Genomic DNA, 25179 nt, shown 5'->3' on the forward strand with positions numbered 1-25179 from the left:
CCATATGGTGTTAATTATATGTTTATTAAAATGGGGAGCCAGAAACCCAGCACACAGAGGCAGGGTTATACACTGCGTAATTATTAAATACATGCACAGAATCAATTTACCTGAAGCATATAGCATTTCCAAAATGTAAAAAAAAGTTAACATACAATTACTCATAACTAAACCATTATATGATCTGACATCCCATAACCAGCTATATAATAAGGCTCAATCCTAAAATGAACATAATTATCAAATACTTTTGGTTAACTCCACATTGTCCTTTTTACTTATCAGATGAAAATTCACAATAGAAAAGTGTCAGTATTTTGTATAATACTCTACCCTATCAAATATGTATGTTATAATCACCTTGTTTAGCATATATTAATTTATTCCAGTGAGGTTTAATGCTTGTTCATTAGTTTATGTGGCTGAGAAGCTCCCCTTCACCCCAAAAAAAGTTTTCTGAGGACTACACTTAGCTAAGTGTACTTTCATACCACACAAAAATACAGATATAGCTTTTGAAACTCACCATGGTCGGGGAAAAACTCCTCATTTTCATGTCATTTATCCATATTCTTGCTACTTCTTTATTAGAAGACTCTTTCTTTACTGTGCCATTGCTTACATCAGCTGAGGGGGAGAGATAATTTACATTTTAGAACAAAATACCTATTTTCCTACAGTTTTTAAAAAATTCAGTAAAGTTTACCCACTTCACAAACCAAAGAATACCAATCTGCTTATCTCTAACTTAAATTAAGCATAAGGATAAAAATATTCAAGCTATATGTCATTATGGAGGTAAGAATTAACATTAGAAAACTACTTAAAAGGAAGCATGTGCACAGGAAATTTGAAAACTATTTATCAAAAAGACACCTTAACCAGAACTCTATTTGGCAGTTTATTTTCAAAACAGTTACCCACAGCCAGCATTACTCTGAGACACTTCACTCGGTGCAAAATCTGGTATTATCACCAAGACAGCATCAATCGCACCTGATCTGGAGGTACTTACTAACTTTCAAGGCAAAATAGTTATTTCTGGAAGGGGAAAAAAAACAGTTTGGGAACTCTACTGTCTTCCCTCAGAATAAAGTTCCAAAGAATGAACCTGTTCTTCTATACCAGTGGTTTGCAAACTCTTTTTAGATATAGCACAAGAACCTCTCCATCAAAGTATTAATCAAAGTAGAACTACTGGGCTTCCCTGGTGGCACAGTGGGTAAGAATCCGCCTGCCAATGCAGGGGACACGGGTTCAAGCCCTGGTCCAGGAAGATCCCACATGCCGTGGAGCAACTAAGCCCGTGCGCCACAACTACTGAGCCTGCGCTCTAGAGCCCGCGAGCCACAAGTACTAAAGCCCACGCACCTAGAGCCTGTGCTCTGCAAAAAGAGAAGCCACAGCAATGAGAAGCCCACACACCACAACGAAGAATAGCCCCCACTTGCCGCAACTAGAGAAAGCCCACGGGCAGCAACGAAGACCCGATAGAACCAAATATTAATTAATTAATTAATTAATTTTAAAAAAAAGTAGAACTACTTGGTTGAGAAGTTCTGAGCCCCTGCAACTAGCCTCCATCCTCCAAGTATACCTGAAGCACTCCCAGTACCTGGTATTCTTGCAATTACAGTGTGAAAATTACACCAGGAGAACGGATTATGACCTTATGTATTCTACCAAAAGATAGGGAGTATTTGGGTGGCCTGTCACCTGGGACTACAAAATGGCTGGGATTAAAGTGTTAGTAAAATAAGGAAGCTGGTACAGAGATAATAAATTTACTTAGGAGCACAGATCTGTTTAATGTAACTGTGGGAGAGACACTGAACAGTTCATAGAAAGAGTTACAGGACTGGAGCTCAACTGAGAGATCAGAAGCCAGAGAGAAACCTAAAGGGCGAAGGGCTGCAAAAGGGGCAGAGAACATGCAGGGAACCCCCTGGCGGTCCCGTGGTTAGGACTCCATGCTTTCACTGCCACTGAGGGCCTGGGTTCAGTCTCTGGTTTGGGAGCTAAGATCCCACAAGCCACGCGGGGTGGCCAAAAAGAGAGAGAGAGAGAGAACATGCAAAACCTCGCTCTTTGCAGTTTCATACTTTTAACATTCTTCCCTTTCAGTAAAAAGATGACCCTCTCCTACAACACAAAAGTTGGTTTATCTCCGGCATTCACTTACCATGTTTCTTTTTCAGCCCTGGTCTAGTCTGACAATTTCTCAGCCTTCCACACAAGGATGGCCTTGACTTGCAGTCTTTTGTCTTTTAAGAAGTATTATACTGGATGTGGGAGATGTTACTGTACGAGATATTACTCGGTCAGCTCCAAAGCTGTTTTGTTTTGCTCTCTAAACTCTTTCCTCACGATGGCACAGCAGCAGTCTTTCTCCTCATTAAATCCAAAGACTTTAATGAAAAGCAGCTTCTACTAACTGCTGATCACCCCTAAGTCTCCCAGGAGCCATTCCAGATGCTGCCCTGCACCTCAGCTAGGTCAGGGCCATGGTCCTGCTCTCCATGGCAAAGAATGGAAATCAATCCTGAGACAGTTAAAATGATTTCTCAATGGGCATCTAGCTGCCAGGCTCCAGTCAGTTCAGGACAATAACGTTAAGAGTAAAACTACAGCCATAAGGCACAAAGGTATGGACTCAAAGATTAGATTATCTGATATTTTTAATTGCATTTGTCACTGAAGACAAAGTTAGTTCTGCATCACCTACAAACACTCCTTGCTCATTCCTTTAGAATGCCCCAGCCCTCTACTTTATTTTTTTAAATATTTATTTATTTATTTGGCTGAGCCAGGTCTTAGTTGCGGCATGTGGGATCTTCATTGCCGGGTGCGGGATCTTTGTGACACGCGGGATCTAGTTCCCTGACCAGGGATTGAACCCAGGCCCCCGGCATTGGGAGTGCAGAGTCTTAACCACTGGACCACCAGGGAAGTCCCTGGCCCTCTACTCTATAAACACAAGCACATTAGAACTTCCCAGCAATCAATTCTGCTACAAAATTATATATCGGGTGTTAAAACTTATCTCTCTCAATTGGAAAAATAAAGCAGCTGTTTGGAAGGAGGAACTCTCTATTCAATATCCAGCATCCCATTCCAAGAGCCCAGTGGGATGCTATGTATTAGTATAAATCACCAGGCAGGGAGTCAAATACTACTTAGCTCAATGGAAAAAGGAAGGAAAGAATATCCCTCTTAAGAGTTCACATTTTGGGAATTCCCTGGCGGTCCAGTGATTAGGACTCGGCACTTTCGCTGATGAGGCCCAGGTTCAACTCCTGGTCAAGAAACTAAGATCCTGTAAGCCGAGTGGCGCAGCCAAAAAAAGAAAAAAAAAGAGTTCACATTTTTCAGTTTCTAAAACTATACTACTAAAATTTGATAGAGCCAAAGTTAAAAAAAAATTCTATTTTACCCTTAAAATTACCTTACTACACTAAATACAAAGCTTCCTCTAAGCATTCCACTTAAATACAACCTCTTCCTGCACCATATTCCGTTTTCCATTTCTCTCCACGTGACTACCCCTAACATACTATATACTTTATTTATTCTGTTCATTGTCTGTTTTTCTCCACTCAAATGCAAGCTCTACGAGGGCAGAGATTTCAACAGTTTTCTTCCCAGCCATAGTCTCAGAATCCTAGAACAGAGACTTCCCTGGTGGTCAGCGGTTAAGATTCAGTGCACCCACTGCAGAGGGCATGGGTTCAATCCCTGGTCAAGGCATTAAGATCCCACATGCCTCGCAGTGTGGCAATTAATACATAAATAAATATCTGTTGAATAAATGAGCAATAAAAAAGCCACTCCAGACAAGAAAAATTAACTGTAAAATTTACACTCTTTATGCATAAACGAATGCCTAAAAAGAGTGATCAAATCACTGTTGAGCTTTTTCTCTTCAGATCTAAACCTACACTTAAAGCATTATGGACTAGCTAGTGGTAATGGTTGCACAACTCTGTGAATATACTAAAATCCACTGAATTGTGGGAAGCAGCCACATAGCACAGGGAGATCAGCTCGGTGCTTTGTGACCACCTAGAGGGGTGGGATAGGGAGGGTGGGAGGGAGGGATACGCAAGAGGGAGGAGATATGGGGATATATGTATATGTATGACTGATTCACTTTGTTATAAAGCAGAAAGTAACACACCATTGTAAAGCAATTATACTCCAATAAAGATGTTAAATAAATAAATAAAATAAAATCTACTGAATTGTACCCCTTTAAAAGGTACAATGGGGGCTTCCCTGGTGGCGCAGTGGTTGAGAGTCCGCCTGCCGATGCAGGGGACATGGGTTCGTGCCCCGGTCCGGGATGATCCCACGTGCTGCGGGGCAGCTGGGCCCGTGAGCCATGGCCGCTGGGCCTGTGTGTCCGGAGCCTGTGCTCCGCAACGGGAGAGGCCACAGCAGTGAGAGGCCCGTGTACCGCAAAAACAAACAAACAAACAAAAAAGTACAATGGTATGTGAATTATCTCAGTAAAGCTATTATTTAAAAAGTATTTTGAGTGCTCACTCTTCAAAGAAAATACAGTGAACTACTATTCATTTTCATTACAATGAAAGTTTATCTATTTTAAAAGAAAACTTACTAAAAAACATGACTACCAACATACAGTGAAGCTAATGACAAGCAAAATCATAAAACTGTAAGAGTTAAAGTAGCGAAGTATCAGTTTAAAGCCCATTACACCTCAAGCATGGTCCAAGGACGACCAGCAACAGCACCTCTAAAAAGCTTGTGAGAAATGCAGAATCTTGGTCCCCATCCCAGACCTATTGAATCTGATTCTGTTTTTGTACAAAGATCCCCAAGTGACTCACAGTTATAAAGTTTGAAAAGCACTGATTTAAATGACTGACAAAAATGTTAACCAGTTATTCACAATTTATAAAACTGAGATCTCATGGTGTTCATGTAGCTACCTGATAATTCCACACTTCATTTTTTAATACATATTTTTGCTTATCTTTTTTAAAATTAATTAATTAATTTTATTTATTTATTTTTTGGCTGCGTTGGGTCTTTGTTGCTGCGCACGGGCTTTCTCTAGCTGCGGCGAGTGGGGGCCACCCTTTGTTGTGGTGCGCAGGCCTCTCACTGCAGTGGCCTCTCTTGTTGTGGGGCACGGGCTCTAGGCACGTGGGCTTCAGTAGTTGTGGCACGCAGGCTCTAGAGCACAGGCTCAGCAGTTGTTGCGCATGGGCTCAGCTGCTCCACAGCGTGTGGGATCCTCCCAGACCAGGGCTCGAACCCGTGTCCCCTGCATTGGCAGGCAGATTCTCAACCACTGCACCACCAGGGCAGCCCCCACACTTCATTTTAAAGCTTAAGGCTAAGCCTTCTAAATTTCTGCTTTCCCTGAATTGCATAAATACTGTAGATCCACAGTCATGCAGATACCATCTCCTGTCATGACTACTTCTTTTAAAACCTAAGCAAACCCTTATAAACACACTGACATATCTTAACGAAGGCAAGCAGTTGACACTATTGAAAACAAAAAGACTTACTAGCTGCTGTTGCGACTGGCTGAGCAATATTAGCCGGTGGCTTCAGTTTCATGAGTTCATTCAGACTATTATTTTTTAGTAGGTCCTTCAGTTGAACCTGGTCTTTTGAAGGTGCAGAGGTCATAGCATTTCGTGCTGCTGGTGCTGAGACCGAAGGACGTGTGTTTGCAGTAGTCTGAATGAACTTTGTTAAAGTGATGGTTTGCCTACTCGTGGTTACAGGTGGTGTTTTAGTCATTACAATTGTAGATCCCAAAGTCGGAAGCTGATTTATTTGATTCAGCACAAATGTTGTAGTAGATGGAGGCTGATGCTAGAAAAGAAAACGATATACATCATACCTGTGAAAAATTCTTTATTCTCTAATGTAATCCATATCCACAAGTACAGCAGGCCATTTAAAACTCTAAAACTGACTTATTAAGAATCTTACCCAACCATTGGCACTTTGGTTCTAATAAATATCATATCATTAGATATAACCTACCTAGTTAAAATACACCATTTGAGGAAAAAGAAGGTACAGTAGTAGTGCTGGGGGCAGCAAGCATAAAATGAGAGTATCCTAAGCGAGATGTGATGTATAGTCACCCTACATAACACAAGGACTAGGAACATAATTTCTAATCCCAGCACTGCCTCCAACTAATAAGATAACCTTAGGGAAATCACTTTACCTCCGGAGGCCCGGGTTCTCTGAGGACCATTTTCCATTTGTAACATTCTAAGATTCCTGTCCAATGCTTTGTCTGCTCTCATACAGACTATACTAACGTTTTAACTTAATAAGATAAGACCACCAAGCACAGTTTTAAATTCCTATGCCCCATGAATGATCCGCCCAGGTAAATTACAAATATCAGTGATAATGTGGATGCTTCCTTTGAGCCTAAGGCAAAGCTACATAGCTTTTTATTTTTATAGTGGGGGGTGGGAGTTAGGAGTTGGACAAAAATGAAAAAAAAAAAGTCAAGATTTGAGGATAACAAAAGTCTGTGACTTCAACCAACTAAAGTACAACACAGGTATTTTTATAAATTTAAGTCTATTTCTACTTCCTTCCCCCTTCAAATTATTTGTTATTTCTCCACAACTTCAATAACAAGACTCTTCTAGATTACTATTAATTTTAAATGTAACTCTCAACAATAATTTATCAAAAGTTATCAAATTTTAACCAGTTTAATAATTTTATACCACTAGAGCCTATATTAATAATTGCTATGCATAGGGAGTTTCCTGTGGCCTACTGGTTAGGGTTCAGGGCTTTCACTGCCATGGTCCGGGTTCAATCCCTGGTTGGGGAACTGAGATCCCACAAGCCGTGCAGCCCAGCCTACAGTAACAACAACAACAAGAAAACTGCTATGTTTAAAGCAAGGTCAGCGGAACTCTACATTTAAAGCACAATAACAATCACATAAAAACTATATATACCAATGGACAAAAGCTGAAACAAACAAGTAAAAATGAAAAGTGTAGTGGGTTAACGTGTAGTTCATCTTTACTTCATGAACTTTCTATCACTTGCAATAAATAACCTTAAAAAATGGGGGGTTTCCCCCCTAATCTTTTGATCAACATAACTACCAGAAGAGTGAAAGAAACGTTTTATAAAGTAGGAGGTGAGAGTAGATAGAATACTGGGAAAGAAGTAGCAAAAAACAGAACTAGTGAAATAAAACTATTTCATATTAAAGGTTATTTTCTTGCTACAACCCTAAACTATTTTCATAGTAATGCCAAATCTAAATAATTCTTACCCTAACATTTAATAGTGCTGGAGTAGGTAGCGTCTCTGGTTCTTGTTTAACAGGAACTGCTGCTTCAGTCTCCAAACCTAGTTCTAATGCACTAAGTGGCACTGACTGGAGAGAAAACAACATCAGAGAAAGAAATAAAGAATGACGGCAGTGAATTCTGTTTCAAGAACAAGGAATGTATTTATTTTATTAAAATAAAAAAATTTTTCAAGCTTTACATTCAAATGGCATGTAAAATCACTGATACCAGGTGTAAAGTCACAATCTTTGCAAGCATAACATCTTCACTAAACTACGCTAAAACCAGAATCTTATTCTGGCTTTCAGAGAATGTGTATAGTGAATCCTCAGAAAAATATTCCTATAAAGTACAAAGACAAATAGTGAGATTAGTCATCCTCCCACAATAACTCTAAGCAATTCATCTCTTACGTTATATCTCAAAGCAGAAAATAATGTCTTGATTTTCACTGCCAAGTATTTTCCACTTTGTGAATAAAGACTAATACTCAACATAAAAGTAATAGTCACATGCATATTTAAAGTTAAGGCTTAACAATACCTATTCCTATAATAGAAAATAAAATTAAGAAAAAACTCACTTTTTACAGAGGCTTTGGAAAACTCTTACCTGCTGTACAGGAGGGGTAGGTGTTGGAGTTGCAAGCCCCGCATCTCCACCATCAATATCAAAGAGGTCATTCGGACTAATTCCACTCTCGCTCAAAGCAGCAAGCAGTAAATCTTGCCCTGGCTCCACCATCTTTAGAACAAAATATTAAATATTAACATTAAAAAACTTAAAATGACAATTAACTCTCTTCTAAATATAAACCAACATTTTCTACTGGATCCATTCATTCAATATTTATGTAAGAACCTGCTACACAGCAGGCAAAAAAAGGATGAAGAGAAATAGTCTCTGATCCCAAGAAATTCACATTAAGATGGAAAGGAGAGAAAAGTATGTAAACCACAGAAAGAGTGTATTACAGTCTTTACAAAATGCCATGGGAACAGAGAAGGAAATGCTGATTTCACCTGGGGAGAGAGATTACAAAGATGACAAGGAAGCCAAGTCTCAGGTAAGAAATTGCCAGGTAGACAAGGATCTTCCCGACAGTGCATTCAAACTTATGGGGGCACGAATGATGCTGGCACTCTAAGAAAGATGGCTAGAGTAGTTCAACATGGGTACGGAAGCTCAGAACAGAAATACGAGGTTCACAAAGGTGACGGCAAGAGACAAAGAAGTTTTCGCCCACAGCTCTGAACACCATGCTAGAGAGCTCATTTAATCCCGTGAGGATCAGGGGTCACTAAAGGGTTTTCAGATAGAGGACTGGAAAACATAGATGTGTGACTTAGAAAATTACTCCACAGCAGTATGGAAGCAAACTGAGAATGGGTAGAGTAAGACCAAGGCAGGGAGACATCTTAGAAAACTGCTACAGTAGATCAGGAAAAAGATGATGTGCTATAACAGTAAGATATAAAGAGAAAGAAGGGGGAATGGATTCCAAGGTATTTAAGAAGGAGAATCCATAAGACTAAGTTTAAATAAAAGCTCAAAATGGAAGGGAGAACACGAAACACACACAAAAAAGCATGAGTTGATGGATAATTAGAGTTAAGCCAAGAGAAAATGAAAAAGGTTGAGCCCAGGAGACCTGGAAGATGAGATATATGGAGTTTAGGGGGAAAATGCCTAATTGGAGCAGGCAAATACACTTTCAGCTGGGGTTTTCCAACTGTACTCATAGGAGCCAAATCAAACTATTCTACCACTAAGATGGATTTTTATCCATTTTGTAGGGAAAAAATTGTTTAACAGAGCTTTCTTAATTTTAACTTTTCTCATTAATTTATCTGAAATAACCGATTTATATACACAAACATAATTATGAGAAATCTGACTACTTGTTTTTCTCAAAGACCTTCACATTACATAAATATACTAATTTTCAGCTAGTCCATTTATTCTCAGACTGTGCAAGGCAATTAAATGTTTCATTATGTCATACAAAAAAAAAAGCTGTTAGCTAAGAATACCATGACCACGACTTCCCAACATACAAGAACCACTGTTTTAGATCAAAGCAGCACATTTCATAGAGAAATTCTCTACTAGGTAGGTCTATGTCGCTTGTACATCATTTACAAAGATGTTCTAAAGGAAATACGAGTAAGTTTAAGGCGGAAACCACAGACATCCAGAAATGAAACTAAGAGAGACCTACTGTTTAAAGGATGAGAGGAAGGATAGCCCAAAGGAGATTTCCCCAAAATGTTTCAGAGAAAAGAAAAGAAGTCTAAGGAAGAACACATGTTGAGCAGATAGGAGGAAGGGCAGGGAACCGACAGTGACTAAGTATCTTCTACAAGCCTGGCACAGTGTCAGGCTCTTCATGCCCATCACTAGCCCATGACAAGCCTGAGCAAGGTAAGTACTATAATTCTAGAAATGAAACTGAGGCTCAGAAAGCTTAAATTACTTGCCCAAGGTTACACCCAGATCTAGACCGTTCAACTTCCCAAAGCCCATGCATTCGCTTTCCAATGAGTAGATCAAGAAGTCAATATTGTTAACCTGTGAAGTTTCAATACTTAACTTTGGAATAAACGCCTGTCTAAGATTAAAACTGGAAAGGGGAGAATTAGTATTAAACAACAAGATGGAAATATGAAAGAACCAGATGACAGAGGAGACAAGGAGAAATGTCACAATATGGGTTTAATATAAAATTGATCCATTTGGGGGCATCCCTGGTGGCGCAGTGGTTGAGAATCCACCTGCCAATGCAGGGGACACGGGTTCGAGCCCTGGTCCAGGAATATCCCACATGCCGCAGAGCAGCTAAGCCCGTGCACCACAACTACTGAGCCTGCGTTCTAGAGCCCGCGAGCCACAACTACTGAGCCCACGTTCCACAACTACTGAAGCCCGCGTGCCTAGAGCCCGTGCTCCACAACAAGAGAAGCCACTGCAATGAGAAGCCCACACACCACAATGAAAAGTAGCCCCCACTCGAGGCCACAACTAGAGAAAGCCTGCACACAGCAATGAAGACCCAACAGAGCCAAAAGTAAATAAATAAAATAAATAAGTTTATTTAAAAAAAAAAAGTTGATCCATTTTTCTGATACATAGTTGACCATGCTTTACAAACTACTATCCTAGTACATAGTACAAATATGTACCAAGAGAGCAAACCAATGCTTTAAAAACATTTTCAATCTATAAAATACTTCATTAGGACCAATGACCTATGGGAATACAGGGTCTTAGCCCACTTGCTATGGCTAATTCTGACCTAGACTAATAATTCCTGAGACTATCAAAATGTCATCTTTTTTAAAGTAAATATTGGAAATAATTATTTACATTTGAAACAAAAGCACATTCTTTTAAACCAATGATTCCTAAACTACAGACCACAGAAAGCTTGGAGGCCGAGGGATCCATTAATCCAAGTGTTACTGAACTCACGAGAGCTTTCTGAAATATATTTTCTGAACAATTAGCATTATAAGTACAAAAATATCATGGAAGAGAGTTATTTGGGGAATAAACTTGTTGGAGTCCATAGGAAGTGATGGCAACAGTTGTAAGTAACATTATCAGTGACCTACTCAAAATCCATAAGAATCACAATTTGAGACCCTCTGATCTGAGCAGTGACCTAGTACTGACAATGCCTGTAAGAGACATTGTCTTTTACGAGCTATTAATGAAAGAAAATTTAATTTTATATATATTTTATACACAAACAAAATCAAGGGATCCTTTCTCTCAAGCTAATTGGGCACAAATTCCCTACTTGCACTTTTTATGCATGAGAAGTGGGGAGGGGATAGAGAGGCCACATCTATGCCATTCTCTAACTCCATTAAGCAAAACCCTTAATATTTAATCATATTCTTATTCTGAAACTATCAATATTACAGACTCACAGAATTTCAGTGCTCAAGCTGACAGAGCCCCTAAAAGGTTATATTATGTAACCTTCCCCACATTTTACAAACAAGTAAGATTTATTCCTGAGAGGGGAAAAAAACATTTTCACTTTGAACCCACTAAGTATAATGTAAACACAAACACTGTTAGGTGCAAAAGAACTGCTAACTACTAACCACAGAGTGATTCTATCTCAAACAATGGACAACAAAAAGGTTCCATTTTTATCATAAATACATTTGAAAATATCACCTATTCAAAATAGTACACCTATGAAAGTGTCTATGATAAATAAGGACTAATGACACAGTAGTAGAGAGAAACTAAGAAACATCCTTGGCAGGAAGAGAATCCTGAGAAACAACAGCCAATCAGAAGAATGAAAGGATACAGTTCCCACTGAGAACACCAACACTGAAACCTATCAACAAGGACAAGGTTCCTCTTGTTGAGACCGAAGCAGATCTTTATAGCTCTGGGCAGATACAAGAGATGTACCTGCAGCAGCAACAGCAGTACACTACAGAGGCTGAGGAGACGATGAAGTCAAGGGGAAAACCTGGTTTCAAATACTGGCTACACCATCTGCTAAGTAGTGTAACACAGTTAAGTAATAACTTGTGACTCAGTTTCCTCATCTTCAAATGGGAATAAAAATAGAACCTACTCTACAGGATTGCTGTGTTGAGTAAATATTACACTACGTGGAATAAATATCAGCTACTATTAACTATCGTATTTATAAACATTACTATAATGTTCAAAAAATATTTTCCTTCAAATTTCTGATACAACACTTTATATCTAGAATACAAACTTTACCTGTTGGCAATTTATTCACTAATTAACTTCCACATTAGTTCTATAAAATACTAGCACCCTTTTTACTCAAGTGTCATACATCCAATACGTCTAATCAATTAGTGTATCGAGAGAAAACTGGTAGACATCTTTAAATGTGCACATATAATATCATTTTAGAAATATCTTTGCCGGACATCTCTGGTAGTGCAGTGGTTAAGAATCCCCCTGCCAATGCAGGGGACACGGGTTCGAGCCCTGTTCCGGGAAGACCCCACATGCTGTGGAACAACTAAGCCTGTGCACCACAACTACTGAGCCTGCGTGCCACAGCTACTGAAGCCCGCACACCCTAGAGCTCCGAAACAAGAGAAGCCACCGCAATGAGAACACCACGCACCGAAACCAAGAGTTAACCTCCACTCGCCACAACTAGAGAAAGCCTGTGCGCAGCAACAAAGACCCAACGCGGCCAAAAATAAAATACATTTAAATTTATTTAAAAAAAAAAAATCTTTGCCTGAAAAGGATTTTCCTCTTTACTTAACAGTGCTAAACATGTCTAATTTTTGACCCAACTCTGTTTTTATGTAGCCTGGATGTCAATGACCGGCACTCAGCTTAAGAATTTGAAGGATGATGATCCACTTAGAATTTAGCTGGTTAAGTCCATCAACAAGTATTCATTAAGTGTCTACTGAGTGCTGGTTCCTTAAGAGTATCAGGAGGAAGGGAAGAAAGGTATAAAGAAGTTTGCTAAAAAGGATTTTCTTTACCTAAAAGAATATAATCTGTATTTTTCACACCTACTTCCCCAAGCAGCGATTGCTCAGTAAAGTGTCCCTCCCCTCACTCTCACTGCAAAAACCTATAGGAAGAATGGACTCACAAAGGAATGTGCAGATTATATACAAGTTTCAAAAATGCTTTGAAAAAGAAGCCCAAGAAAGATTTGGGTGGGGGGGACTACTTTCTCCATCACAACATCAAAATCAAATGGCTAGTCTTCTCGACATTCACTATATGGTCGGGTTTAACTCTCAAAATAATCCATGAATAAAAACTACCCCTTATTCCCTTGTCAGAGATGAGAAGCAGGCTTAGAGAGATGAACTGTAACAAGGTAACAACAAAGCGAGCTTGGAGCAGAATTACAAACCTAGGAGGGGTGATACCACGGCGCCCTGCACCCCGCGCCTCCCCCGCCACAACTCTGTGCTGTTAACTCCATACCAGTATTTTTCAAACTGCTGCTCACAACAATGTTGTCAAATAATGTAAGTTATGTCATGACCAGTATTTTTAGATATTTCAAATATAGAATATTCAAATATTTTAAATACAGACAGAATTAATGCAGCACACGCAGAGAGGGTAAACATTATTTCACGAAACTGAGTTCTATGCGTGCATTATGTACTAGGTCACAACGTAAAACACATTTCTTACTGTGGAACGCAGTAAAAAAGGTTTGAAAATCACTGCTCTGTGCTATATACTGTCTCCCAAGAGGTAAACAAGCAAGTTAATTTGACGGGATTTATACCATATTTTTTTTCATAAGAGTTCCTGCTCTTCGAGAGCCTATCTTTTCCATCTACAGAAAATTTCAGTGGTATCACAAGGTTGTCATTACTTAGTAAAGCTCAACCACATCAAAGTGGATCCATCGATTAGCATAAAAAAAAGACAACTGCAAAAACTTAAGGATAACATCACCTTGGTTATTAATTGTCTATTTAATGGAAAACAATTCCTCTCGGAAAGTATCTTTACACCAATTTTTGGCAGGCAAAGCACAAGAACCCACAGAGCCTCACGAAAAGTCAGGTATCTTGCTAAGAGCAGACCTCAGACCTGTGTGCTGTCTTCCTTCACAGGCAAGGCGCCAAGTCTCAAATCAAAGCTCAATTTAGAGACTAAGAAATGCCAAAATATTATCTGTACCTTAAGTCTTTGAGGCGAAAAAAGACTTTAAAAAAGCATGAAAAGAATCTCCACACTGCACGTTTTTAAATAGTAATCTCAGCAAAACCCTTAAAACATATAAAACTGACACATAAGAGCATTCAAGGATGGATGAATGAACGGGTGGATGAATAGATGATGAATTTACGATCTGTAAGCCATTCACTAAGTCTCCCTTTTTAACATTTACCCAGCAACTAAAATAAAATTTATTTAAAATTCTAGAGGATTGTATGGAACAAAATTAGACTGTGAATAAAGTTAGATTGGGAGATAAAAAGCAGAATCCAGAGGAAAAGAGTAAAGATGTCTTCTCTGGTAAGGTAAACTTTGGAAACAACTTCTTTAAACATGAAAATAAAATGTTCCCTTGCTTGCAAAACTAATGTCCCACTCAAGGCAGCAGCAGCAAATTCTACATTTTATCCTAGAAATTCTGTACAAACTATCTCTTGTGCAGTGATGAAGGCTTTCCCCACTGCTTATGAAAAGCAGTTCTGATTGCGGTAAATAACTGGGAAAAAAAAGGAATCCCTCCGCACTGTTATCTGGTTTAACTGTCTGAAACTGTTCTGAGGAACCGCACGAGAGCAACTAAGGATTTGACAGCTTTCTGGACCCTCCTGGCCGACACTTTAGAAACCCTATTCCGTCTCTAATTCTGGCTGCCTAGAGAATATGAAACACTTAACTCAACATAAACTGCTAATAATCAACTTTCAAAGGTCACAGGGGACCCAGTTTTTAACCTTCTCTCATCAACACGTGTTTAGTACAAACTTCCGGGTGCGGTTACAACTGGCTGGGCAATTCAATGGCTAAAAACGTTGCTTTATTTGACTCTCATTTTCTCGCCCGTTCTTTTCCCACGTTTCTCAACCAGCGACTCCCCAAAACAAAAGCCTCCCACAGTAAACGGAGAACGCACATAAAAAGAGCTTCTCTGTGCGAGGATCAAGTTAGTGGTCCGCAAACATTAACCAAACAGAAACACAAAGCCGGGGTGGAAAGGGGAGGAGCTGGATGCCAGGGTCAGGAAAGAAACAATCACAAGGGTTCAGGCACATCCAAATCTCCTCAGCGGTTAAACCGACCCCAAACCACTTCTGGGAAACCACCAGCATACACGGGTTTGGGGAACTTTAGATGATCGTTACGCCAAACACTCTCAAAGTAAGCCAATTCCCAACCGCCTTTCCCCTCCACATAGATGAGCTCGAGGCAAAATTAACCTAACCACCGGGTGAGGCGTGAAGGTGGCCCCACGTGCCCCACGTACCGTCCCCATCGCCCCGACAGCGAGGTAATCAGCAAACGGCAGGTGTGGGGGTTCAGATCTGGGGCGACCCTGTCGCCTCCCGCACTCGCCCTGAACCGAAACAATCGTCCAGCAGGAGGACTTCTGAAGATTACGGAGCTCACTTTCCTGAAGGGCCGGGACCTCGCAGCCCCCGGGTCGAGCCGCGGAAGCAAGGGGGCAACGGCCCAGTCGGAGCAGGAGCCGGCGTCCGCAGACGCTGCCTCCTCGCCCAAACGGGGTGCCTCCGGCCCGGGACAGCGGGGCCCCCGGGGCCCGAGAGCCCCACGCGCGGCGACCGCAGGGCCCGGCGCTGACGGGCGGAGGAAGCGAGCGCGTCGGGGCCGCCTCCGGGACCGTGCCCCCGAGGGCCCCCAGGGCGCGCAGCTGAGGGGGCTGCGAGGGGCGAGGGAGGCCCCAAGCCGGGGTGAGGTGGCGGCCCCCCCCAGCCCGGCCCCGCACGGCCCCCTGAGGAGGGTGGGAGTGGGAGGCTGTCCGGGAGGAGGAGTGTAGAGGCAGAAAAGGGCTAAGGAGAGGACTTACTTTCCCCGCGGGATCCGACGCCGGAACAGCTTCTCCGGGTGGCGAGGGCTTGAAGAACCAGAGGCGACTGGAGCGGAGGCGGCGGCGGTGGCGGCGGCAGCAGCGGCGTCCGGCTCTGCCTACCTCCCCGCCGCCATCTTGACGCCCCTCCCCCCCAGACCCCCAGCCCCGCCCCGCCGGGAGGGGGTGGGGCGACGGATGAGGCGCCGCGCGCACGCAGCGCGCGCCGCACGCCCCACGTGACTTCCTCCCTCCCCCACCCCACTCTCCAGTGCCCCTCTCCGCCCCGCCTCCCTCCTAGGTGAAGGAAGATGATTTTCCCCCCCCATCTTGACCGCCCCTGCCTTCGCCGCTAAGCACGGACTCCGTCGCTCCTGCCGACCCGGTATCAGTGGTTGGATCCAAGGGAATTCCGGAACCCAAACCGTCCATTACCGCGGCTCCGGGGTGGGCGAGGGGTGAGGGGGCCGGGTTTCCGAGGAAGGGGGAGGGGGGAAGGCGAAGGCCGCCGAGGAGAGTCACGTGTCTACTGCTTCCGCCGGCGCTCGAAAGACCTCGCGAGAGTTCCGTTCCCCCTCCCTTTCTCCCTCGCGGGCTGTCGGGAAGAAGGTCCGTGATCTGGGTTGCCACCAGGAGGTCAACCGGTGGGCCGGGCGCATGCGTCCCACACCGGCTTTCAAAGTCAGGCTAGGAGGGGCCCGAAGCTGTTTTCAAAACCTTTTCGGTGTGTGGCTTTGGGCCAGGAAGTTACCTAGTGGCGTCTCTGTCACTTTGAAAGCTCGTTACCTTAGTTAATTCTAGAAAAAAATATTCGCATACTCATTGCTTGTTAGGCTTGCTCAAAGCACTTTATTCAATGTGTAACCGCAAGTAACTCGGAGCCCCTCGGCTGGTCCACTGCCATATTCAGATCCTAAGGAGTGAGAGCGCAATCAGCCCCACTTCTGTTTTATTCACACACGCCTGGTAACCTGAACAAACTATTGCTCTCAATTAATGATTGCTGCAGATCTGTCGCTACTACCTCTCACTTCCTTATTTTCATATTCTCCATTATGATCATTATTATTGCTACTACTACTAAGTGACCTGACACAGAATAAACAAATTAACTTCTTGGTAACCCTTTTGTAAAGTCATTCTGAGAATGCTCTTTGAATCCCTTGCTTAGGTAATGGGCACGCCTGGGTGATTCTTGCCCCCTACCGGCGGCGCTTCTCACTCGCCTTGGGCTCAAAGCAAACCTACTGGTTTGCTTAACTTGGAGGTTAAGGTGTGAGCTCTTCAAGAGACAGTGTGGGGCTGGGGGAGAGGAAAAAAAATGTAGTCATGGCAAGAATAATTATGACTCTTCCAACATTGTGTTTATATACATGAATATTATATATGTATACATGTAAACAAACAATTTAAATTGCAGATTTGCTAATCACTGTACCTCCATTATTTCGTTTAATCCATAAACACACAAACCTATAAGGTAAAAAAAAAAAACAAAAATAGTTCCATAAGAACAAGGCCTTGGGGACTTCCCTGGCGATCCAGTGGTTAAGACTCTGTGCTTCCACTGCAGGGGCACAGGTTCAATTCCTAGTTGGGGAACTAAGACCCCGCATGCTGCTTGGCGTGGCCAAAAGAAAGAACCATGGGAGACCAAGGCCCTCATCTGTCTTGTTCACTACTTTACCCTAGCCTAGTTTATGGTCTAGTGTAGATGACAGCAAACAAGCAATTGTCACATTATAGAAAGAGAAAGAATACAGCAAAAAACCTAAGACATTGTATTGATAGTTAATGCATCAGTGTCTCTGGAGCTTGGTTGGAGCAATTCAGTTTACAAGTGGCCCCCAATCTCTAGTTGTACACCGGGACTAGATGAGTCCTAGACTCTGAAGACAGAGGTCTAACCTAGGAACTCCCACCTTTTGAGGTACTTTCTGAGCATCTAAGCTAGATTCTTGCTGCCATCTCTGCATAATCTCTTTACCTTGAACCAAAGTAAAAGATGGTGTTTCAGGGGATATTTATAATATAACTGCACATATGCACACAAATGTTATGCACAAGGTCATTCATTGCAGCAGCATTTGTAGAAGGAAAAGATGGGAAACAACTTTAATGTCTTTGAAGAAAAGACTAATTAACTAAACTATGGTACTTTTCTACAGTGAAACAGTTGTTCAAAAGAATGAAGCACTTCTGGGACTTCCCCAGTGGCGCAGTGGGTAAGAATCTTGCCAATGCAGGGGACATGGGTTCAATCCCTGGTCCAGGAAGATCCCACATGCCGTGGAGCAACTAAGCCCGTGTGCCACAACTACTAAGCTTGCGCTCTAGAGCCTGCATGACACAACTACTGAAGCCCGTGTGCCTATAGCCCGTGCTCCACAACAAGAAAAGCCACCACAAGGAGAAGCCCACACACCGCAACAAAGAGTAGCCTCCGGTCACCACAATTAGAGAAAGGCTGCCTGCAGCAACGAAGTCCCAACACAGCCAAAATAAGTAAATAAAATTTTAAAAAAACATAGAATGAAGCACTTCTGTCTATGAGAATATATATTTTGCTTGCATGTTCGCGTGGAGCATCTGAGAATGACAACACAAGTAGCAGTTGTATCAGGGGATGGGAACTGAGAGACTGAGGGTCAGAGGCAGGAGCAAGACTTAGGAGCTGCGTCCAGAACAGAGATACTACTGGAAGCAGATAATTCAGAAAAATCCCTATTCGGGCATGGTATTGACTCCCCTGCACTCGGGGAGGGGGGGGGTGCTATTTATATTTACACTACACTTCTCATTTCATTCAACAAATATTTGAGCCAGATACCATGTTAGAGGTATTGTGTTAGGGACACAAGTTTAAGAAAAAAAATCAAGGGGGATGTGAGGGATGGTGCCTGCCCTTGAGATAAATACCCTTACAATCTAGTGGGCATTAATCCCAAAATTACACAAAATGTAAACTTGTAGCTGTGACAAGTCTACATAAAAGCTAACAGAGCCTATTATAGAGTAATTTGACCTCATCAGGGAAGTCAAAGAAGGCTTCCTTGAGGGAGCAATAACCGAGATAAGATTTGAAAAGTAGGTGTTAACTAGGCAAAGTGAAGAGAGAACTGCACTTGAGAAAGAGGAAACAGCACATGCAAATGTCCTGAAACAGGAGCGAAGCAAAGAGAAGGGACAGTAACGAAGCAAGTGCACCAGGGACTTCCCTGGTTGCCCAGTGGTTAAGACTCCGCAGTTCCACTGCAGCGGGCACGGGTTGGATCCCTGGTCAGGGAACTGAGATCCTGCACGATGGGGCCAGAAAACGAAAAAAAAACACACAAAAACCACGAAGCAAGTGTGCCAGTTGTTAACATAATGTTTCTCAGCTCCAAACCCAAGCATCTATGCTCTGCCTTGTGATGCACTGCAGAACTACGTTTCTGCTTTGCCAGATGTTTCAGTGCCACTAGGCTGGAGCAGGAAAAAGTTTCCTGTGAATGTCATCCCAGCAACACCTCTTCACCCTGGCACGTGCATTTCCCTCCAAAGTGATACCGCAGCAGCTCTATCCAGTTTGTGGTTTTTCCCACACTTACAGAGCTGGCCTCGTCACACCAAACTCTCCTGTCAGACACGAGGACCAGTGAGAGCAGCCACAGGGTCACCCTCCAAGCTCAGAGACACTAACACCAGTTGAGCAGAACCCCCTCCCTGGAGTTTCGGTTTCAGCAACATGGGGCCCCCTCTTCTACATTTCTAAGTTTATTTCTTTTCTAAATATTTACTTAGCTGCCTCGGGTCTTAGTTGCAGCATGCAGGATCTAGTTCCCTGACCAGGGATCAAACCCAGCCACCTGCACTGGGAGCGTGGAGTCTTAACCACTGGACCACCAGGGAAGTCCCATTTATAAGTTTAAATTACACCAACCCCTTCCCTTTGTCCCCTTAGCCTGAGTGGTGAGAATTGCTTTCCACAGCTGTGACGTCTGTGATGCCTTCAAGTTCTCTCTTTACCCGCTCAGTTACCTAGTTCACCACTTTTTACCTAGTGAACAATTTTTTTTTTTTTTTGGCCACACTGCGCAGCTTGTGGGATCCTAGTTCCCCGACCAGGATTGAACCCGGGCCCTCGGCAGTGAAAGCAGGGAGTACTTACCCCTGGACTGCCAGGGAATGCCCAACAATTTCTTATCTTAAATTTTCTTCTCAAAGAGCCTTTTATAACTGAGTTTGGACTTTATTCTGTAAGCTACAAAGAACTCAGAAGCCTGTTATGCAGGGAACTGCCATGGTTAGATATGCATTCTAGAAGAATCACTCTGGAAGCAGTGCAGCAGTTGCATCGAAGAACTGGGCTGCAGGTACAAAGGCCAGACAGGTCGAGAGGAAAGAAGAACAGAACCTGAACTGGAGCAAAATTGTTGAACAATAGAAGAAGGCCAAGTGCCATTAGCTGAGACGCTGATCTCGGGAAGACAAACAGGTCTAAAGAGGAAGATAATGAGTTCAGCTTTAGATATGAGGAATGCTTTGCTTACCTATTGTTAAGTAAAAAATGACCCCCAAATGTAACGACTTAACAACTGCAGTGTTATTCTCGTGATTCTGCAAGTTGGGCTGGGCTCAGCTGGACAGTTCTTCTGGTTTTGCTAACAGTCACTTGTGTGACTGTATTCAGCTGGTGGGTGAGCTGTGGGCTGGGCTCAGCTGGGATGCTGGGACAGCTGTATTTCTCTCTCTCAAAGTGGTATCTCCAGCAGCCTCTCCGTGGTTCTTGTACCGTGGCTCAGGACTCCCAAGAACATGAAAGCAGAAGCTTCTAGCCTTTCTTAAATTTTAGGCTTTCAAATGACACAGTGATGTTTCCACCATATTCTGCTGGTTAACAAGGCCAAATAGGACTCAGGGAAAGTCACACAAGGGTATGAATGGTGGGAGATGCTGTTCACTGGGGGCTATCAAAGTAAGTCTATCATAAGGAATTTTGAGAGGCCTGTGGGAATCCAAGTGGAGATGTCTAGCAAGCAGCTGAGTCTACAGCTTGAGGATCCAGATGGGGATTAAAACATACGAGAGGATAAAACTGTACTCAGAGAATGCAGAGAGAAGAGCAGGGGGCCAAGGGCAGAAACCTGAAGTCCTATATCTAAAAAGTGAATATGCAATGAGACTTAGAAAGATCAATCAAAGAGGTCAAAGCAGAATCAAGGCAGTAGAGTTTTAAGGAATGACTGATCAAGCAATATCTAATGCAGCAGAGAGCACCAGAATGTGGGCTGAAGTGTGTACTGGATTTTAGAAGGTGGTAGACATAATCGCAGGTAGCGGTATTGTTGTTGTTGAAGACTTTATTTTGTAGAGAAGTTTTAGATTCCCAGCCAAACTGAGAAGGAACAGAGATTTCCCAACTACCCCCTGACTCAACATTTGCATAGCCTCCCCCACTGTCCACAGCCCCCCCCACCAGATGATACATTTGTTACAATTGATGAACATACATGGACACATCATTATCACCCAGAGTCCATGGTTTTACTTCTTGGTGGTGTACGTTGTATGAGTTTTGACACATGTATAATTACATGTGTCTGTCATTACAGTATCATTCAGAGTATTTTCACTGCCCTAAAAATCCTCTGTGCTCTGCAACAGCAGTTGTTTTGACTGCCCAGAATCCATCTCTCTCTCTCTTTTCTTTTTTTTTTTGTTTGCACCACACAACAAGTGGGATCCCCAACCAGGGATTGAACCCGCACCCCCTGTATTGGAAGGCAGATTCTTAACCACTGGACCACCAGAGAAGTCCCCTCTTGTGTATTTCTTGCCCTGGGCTTAACCACTGGACTGCCACGGAAGTCCCTAGAATCCACCTCTCTTTCTTCAGATAACAGCACCTTAAATTAATCATGCCCACTCAAAGTCCGTGTGGTATGGAAAGGGCTAACATTCTCCCACATACATCACTCCAGGGTAGAGCATGTAATCTGGGTCTGGCCAATTGGAATACTGGATCCATTGTCAAGGCCACTTTGATTGGTTTAGTGCCAGCCAGTGAGTTTCAATTCTAGAACTTTGTACTGAAAATAATAGGAAAAAGACACTCCCTTGCCAAAATAACATTGGGAAGTGGGGGCAGAGGCCGTGATGTGGAGCTGGAGGCCAGTCTGTGAAGTCAACCTAGAAACCAGTGGGGCAAAGAGCAGAATGGGGAGAAAGGAGGAGAGACTAAACCCTGATGACCTTCTGCTGACATCCTTTGAGTCCCTGGATCATCCTGTCATTCCTGAAGCTACTCATACCCTGAACTTTTCTGTTATGAGAGACGATAAACTCCCTTTTGTTTTTTTGGCTGCACTGCACAGCATGTGGGATCTTAGTTCCCTGACCAGGGATCGAACCCGTGCCCCCTGCAGTGGAAGTGTGGAGTCTTAACCACTGGACTGCCAGGGAACTCCTCCCTTATTTTCTTAAACTAGGTTGAGCTTTGTTTCTCTCATTTGCAATCCAAAACAATCTTGACCCGTTGTCCCTGGTGGCTCAGTGGTTAAGAATTTGCCTGTCATTGCAGGGGACACAGGTTAGAGCCCTGGTCTGGGAAGATCCCACATGCCGCGGAGCAACTAAGCCCGTGCGTCACAGCTACTGAGCCTGCGTGCCTGGAGTCCGTGCTCTGCAACAAGAAAGAGAAGCCACCGCAAGGACAAGCCCACTCACTGCAACTAGAGAAAGCCCGCACACAGCAACGAAGACCCAACAAAGCCAAATAAATAAAGAAATTTATTTATTAAAAAAATAATAAAAATAAATAAATGAAATAATTTTTTTAAAAATTAAAAGGAAAAAACAATCTTGACTAATACAGATACTAATTAAAATGCAATTTTGAAAGGTTCATGTATATATTTAAACTAATTTTTAGTGTTTTTTTAACTTCTCTATTTTATTTTATTTTATTTATATATTCTTGGCCACGCAATGTGGCAAGCAGGATGTTTAGTTCCCTGACCAGGGACTGATCCCATGTTCCCCTGCAGTGGAAGTGCGGACTTAACCACTGGACGGCTAGGGAAGTTCCTAAAGGTTTGGTTTTGTTTTTAAGATTTTTTTTTTTGATGTAAACCATTTTAAAAATCTTTATTGAATTTGTTACAATATTGCTTCTGTTTTATGTTTTGTTTTTTTGGCTCCGAGGCATGTGGGATCCTAGCTCCCCAACCAGGAATCAAACCCGCTTCCCCACACACACTGGAAGGCGAAGTCCTAACCACTGGACTACCAGGGAATTCCCCACTCTCATTTAATTCTAACAATAGGGCTTCCCTGGTGGCGCAGTGGTTGAGAGTCTGCCTGCCAACGCAGGGGACACAGGTTCGAGCCCTGGTCTGGGAAGATCCCACATGCCGCGGAGCAACTAGGCCCGTGAGCCACAACTACTGAGCCTGCAAGTCTGGAGCTTGTGCTCCACAAGAGAGGCCGCGATAGTGAGAGGCCCGCGCACCCCGATGAAGAGTGGCCCCCGCTCACCGCAACTAGAGAAAACCCTCGCACAGAAACGAAGACCCAACGCAGCCAAAAATAAATAAATTAATTAATTAAAAGAAAAAAAAAAAAGAGTAGCTCCTGCTCGCCACAACTAGAGGAAGCCTGCACGCAGCAACGAAGACTCAATGCAGCCAAATAATAATAATAATAATTCTAACAATAAACCTATGAGGTAGAAAGAGTATTGTTTTACTCTCCCTTGCATTCCAGATATATTACATATATTGTATATATGCATATTGCACATATTAACATGTATGTGTATATATACATATGGGAGAAGTTTGTATATTTATGTATCGGTGTATATCTATCCATCCATACGTACATATTTATATATATACACACACATACATATAATAGGAAAAGGTATGTATATTATTTATACTCACAGATGAATGGAAGAAATTAGTAGATCACAGTGGTCCCCAGCTGTGGAATACATGTCCCATTCGGTAGAACCTTTTAAGAACTGATGCTGGGACTTCCCTGGTGGTCCAGTGGTAAAGAATCCGCCTTACAATGCAGGGGGCACGGGTTCGATCCCTGGTCAGGGAACTAAGATCCCCAATGCTGCGGGGCAACTAAGCCCGCGCGCCGCAACTTCTGAGCTTGCGCGCCTCAGTGAGAGAGCCCGTGTGCCGCAAACTACAGAGCCCACGCGCCACAACTAGAGAGAAGCCCGCGTGCCGCAATGAAGATCCGGAGTGCCACAACTAAGACCAGACGCAGCCAAAAATAAAAATAAAATAAATAAGTAAATAATAAATTTAAAAAAAACCCTTGCATTAAAAAAAAGAACTGATGCTAATAAAAAACTGTTAAACCATAGCAAAAGCCTGGAGCAAATATTAATGCAAAGATAACCCTAGAGTAAGGAAAGTCATCTCAGCACTGGTGTGACTTCAGAACCCACGTCATCTTAGGAAAATGGAGATCGGTAAGCAGGCAGTCCTGAAGCATGTCACATTTTTCCAAGATCCCGAGTCTCAGTGCAGATTACTGTAACTGTAGCTATTTGCAATCCTTCTGTTTGCATAACTGTTTGGAAAATTGCTGTTCAGATTGACCAATCTATTCATCTACCCTTGGCTTAAAACCACGTAGTGGCTTCTTATCAGATTTGGGATAAAAGTCTCAGTTCTTACTAATGGCTTTTGTGTCCATCAGGGTCCGGTCAGGAAAACAGAATTTAAAATAGGAAATTCATTAAACAGGTGGTGGAGGACCGAACAAGCAGAAAGGGAACACTGAAGTCATTTAATGATAACTGCAGGAAGCAGCTCCCATTTCTAGGGCTGGAGAACAAAGAGACCCGTCGGGGTTAGCAGAGAAGAAGAATCAGAAGAGGATTCCTGGAGGGCTGGTTCTTATGCCTCTGAGAAAGGGGCACCGTGACTTTGGCACTGGCCCTTCAAGAGCTTACGGGAGGGGCCCTGGGGCTCAGAACTCTGAAGAGGGGCTGCTGCTGGTACTTCTGAGGTAGCACGCTGAGGCTATTTCTGGCAAGAGCCTGGAGAATGAACCAAATGGTCTGTCAGAAGCAAAATGTCATTACTTACCCTGACAGAAATAGCAAGCAAACGGGCAGGAGTGAGTCCCTCTCCCTGCCTTCCAGTCTCCCTGTATCCTCACCTATTGACAGAACCTAACACTAGCTGACAAAGGTGCACTACAGTTTTGCAGCCCAAATATGGCACGGCAGGGTGGAGAAGAGTGAATTTGGAGCTGAGAGACCAGCACAGCCTTCAAGGGCCTATGTGATATAGC

General features: G+C 42.9%; 1 protein-coding gene and 1 long non-coding RNA gene across 4 annotated transcripts in view; one reads left to right on the forward strand and one right to left on the reverse strand.

Annotated features, from left to right (window-relative positions):
* Positions 1 to 16118, reverse strand: part of SBNO1 (strawberry notch homolog 1) — a 53831-nt gene extending 37713 nt beyond the window's left edge. The window contains exons 1-5 of one of the 3 annotated variants that reach the window (XM_059040629.2): positions 15874 to 16043; positions 7938 to 8069; positions 7307 to 7411; positions 5544 to 5856; positions 527 to 627 (exon numbers count right to left, since the gene is read on the reverse strand). In XM_059040629.2, coding sequence (XP_058896612.1) covers positions 527 to 627; positions 5544 to 5856; positions 7307 to 7411; positions 7938 to 8069 — 651 coding nt within the window. In that variant the 5' untranslated portion in view covers positions 15874 to 16043. Of the gene's footprint in view, positions 1 to 526; positions 628 to 5543; positions 5857 to 7306; positions 7412 to 7937; positions 8070 to 15873 lie in introns of all 3 variants that reach the window. The other 2 variants (XM_059040630.2, XM_067015875.1) reach the window with 2 other exon arrangements.
* A 20-nt stretch (positions 16119 to 16138) lies between these two features.
* Positions 16139 to 18410, forward strand: LOC136792744 (uncharacterized). Its single transcript, XR_010837049.1, has 2 exons — positions 16139 to 16320; positions 18042 to 18410. It is a non-coding gene; the product is annotated as an uncharacterized lncRNA (long non-coding RNA).
* The last annotated feature ends 6769 nt before the right edge of the window (positions 18411 to 25179 follow it).

This window comes from Kogia breviceps, chromosome 15, assembly GCF_026419965.1.
Source record: "Kogia breviceps isolate mKogBre1 chromosome 15, mKogBre1 haplotype 1, whole genome shotgun sequence".
Taxonomy (NCBI): Eukaryota; Metazoa; Chordata; class Mammalia; order Artiodactyla; family Physeteridae; genus Kogia; species Kogia breviceps.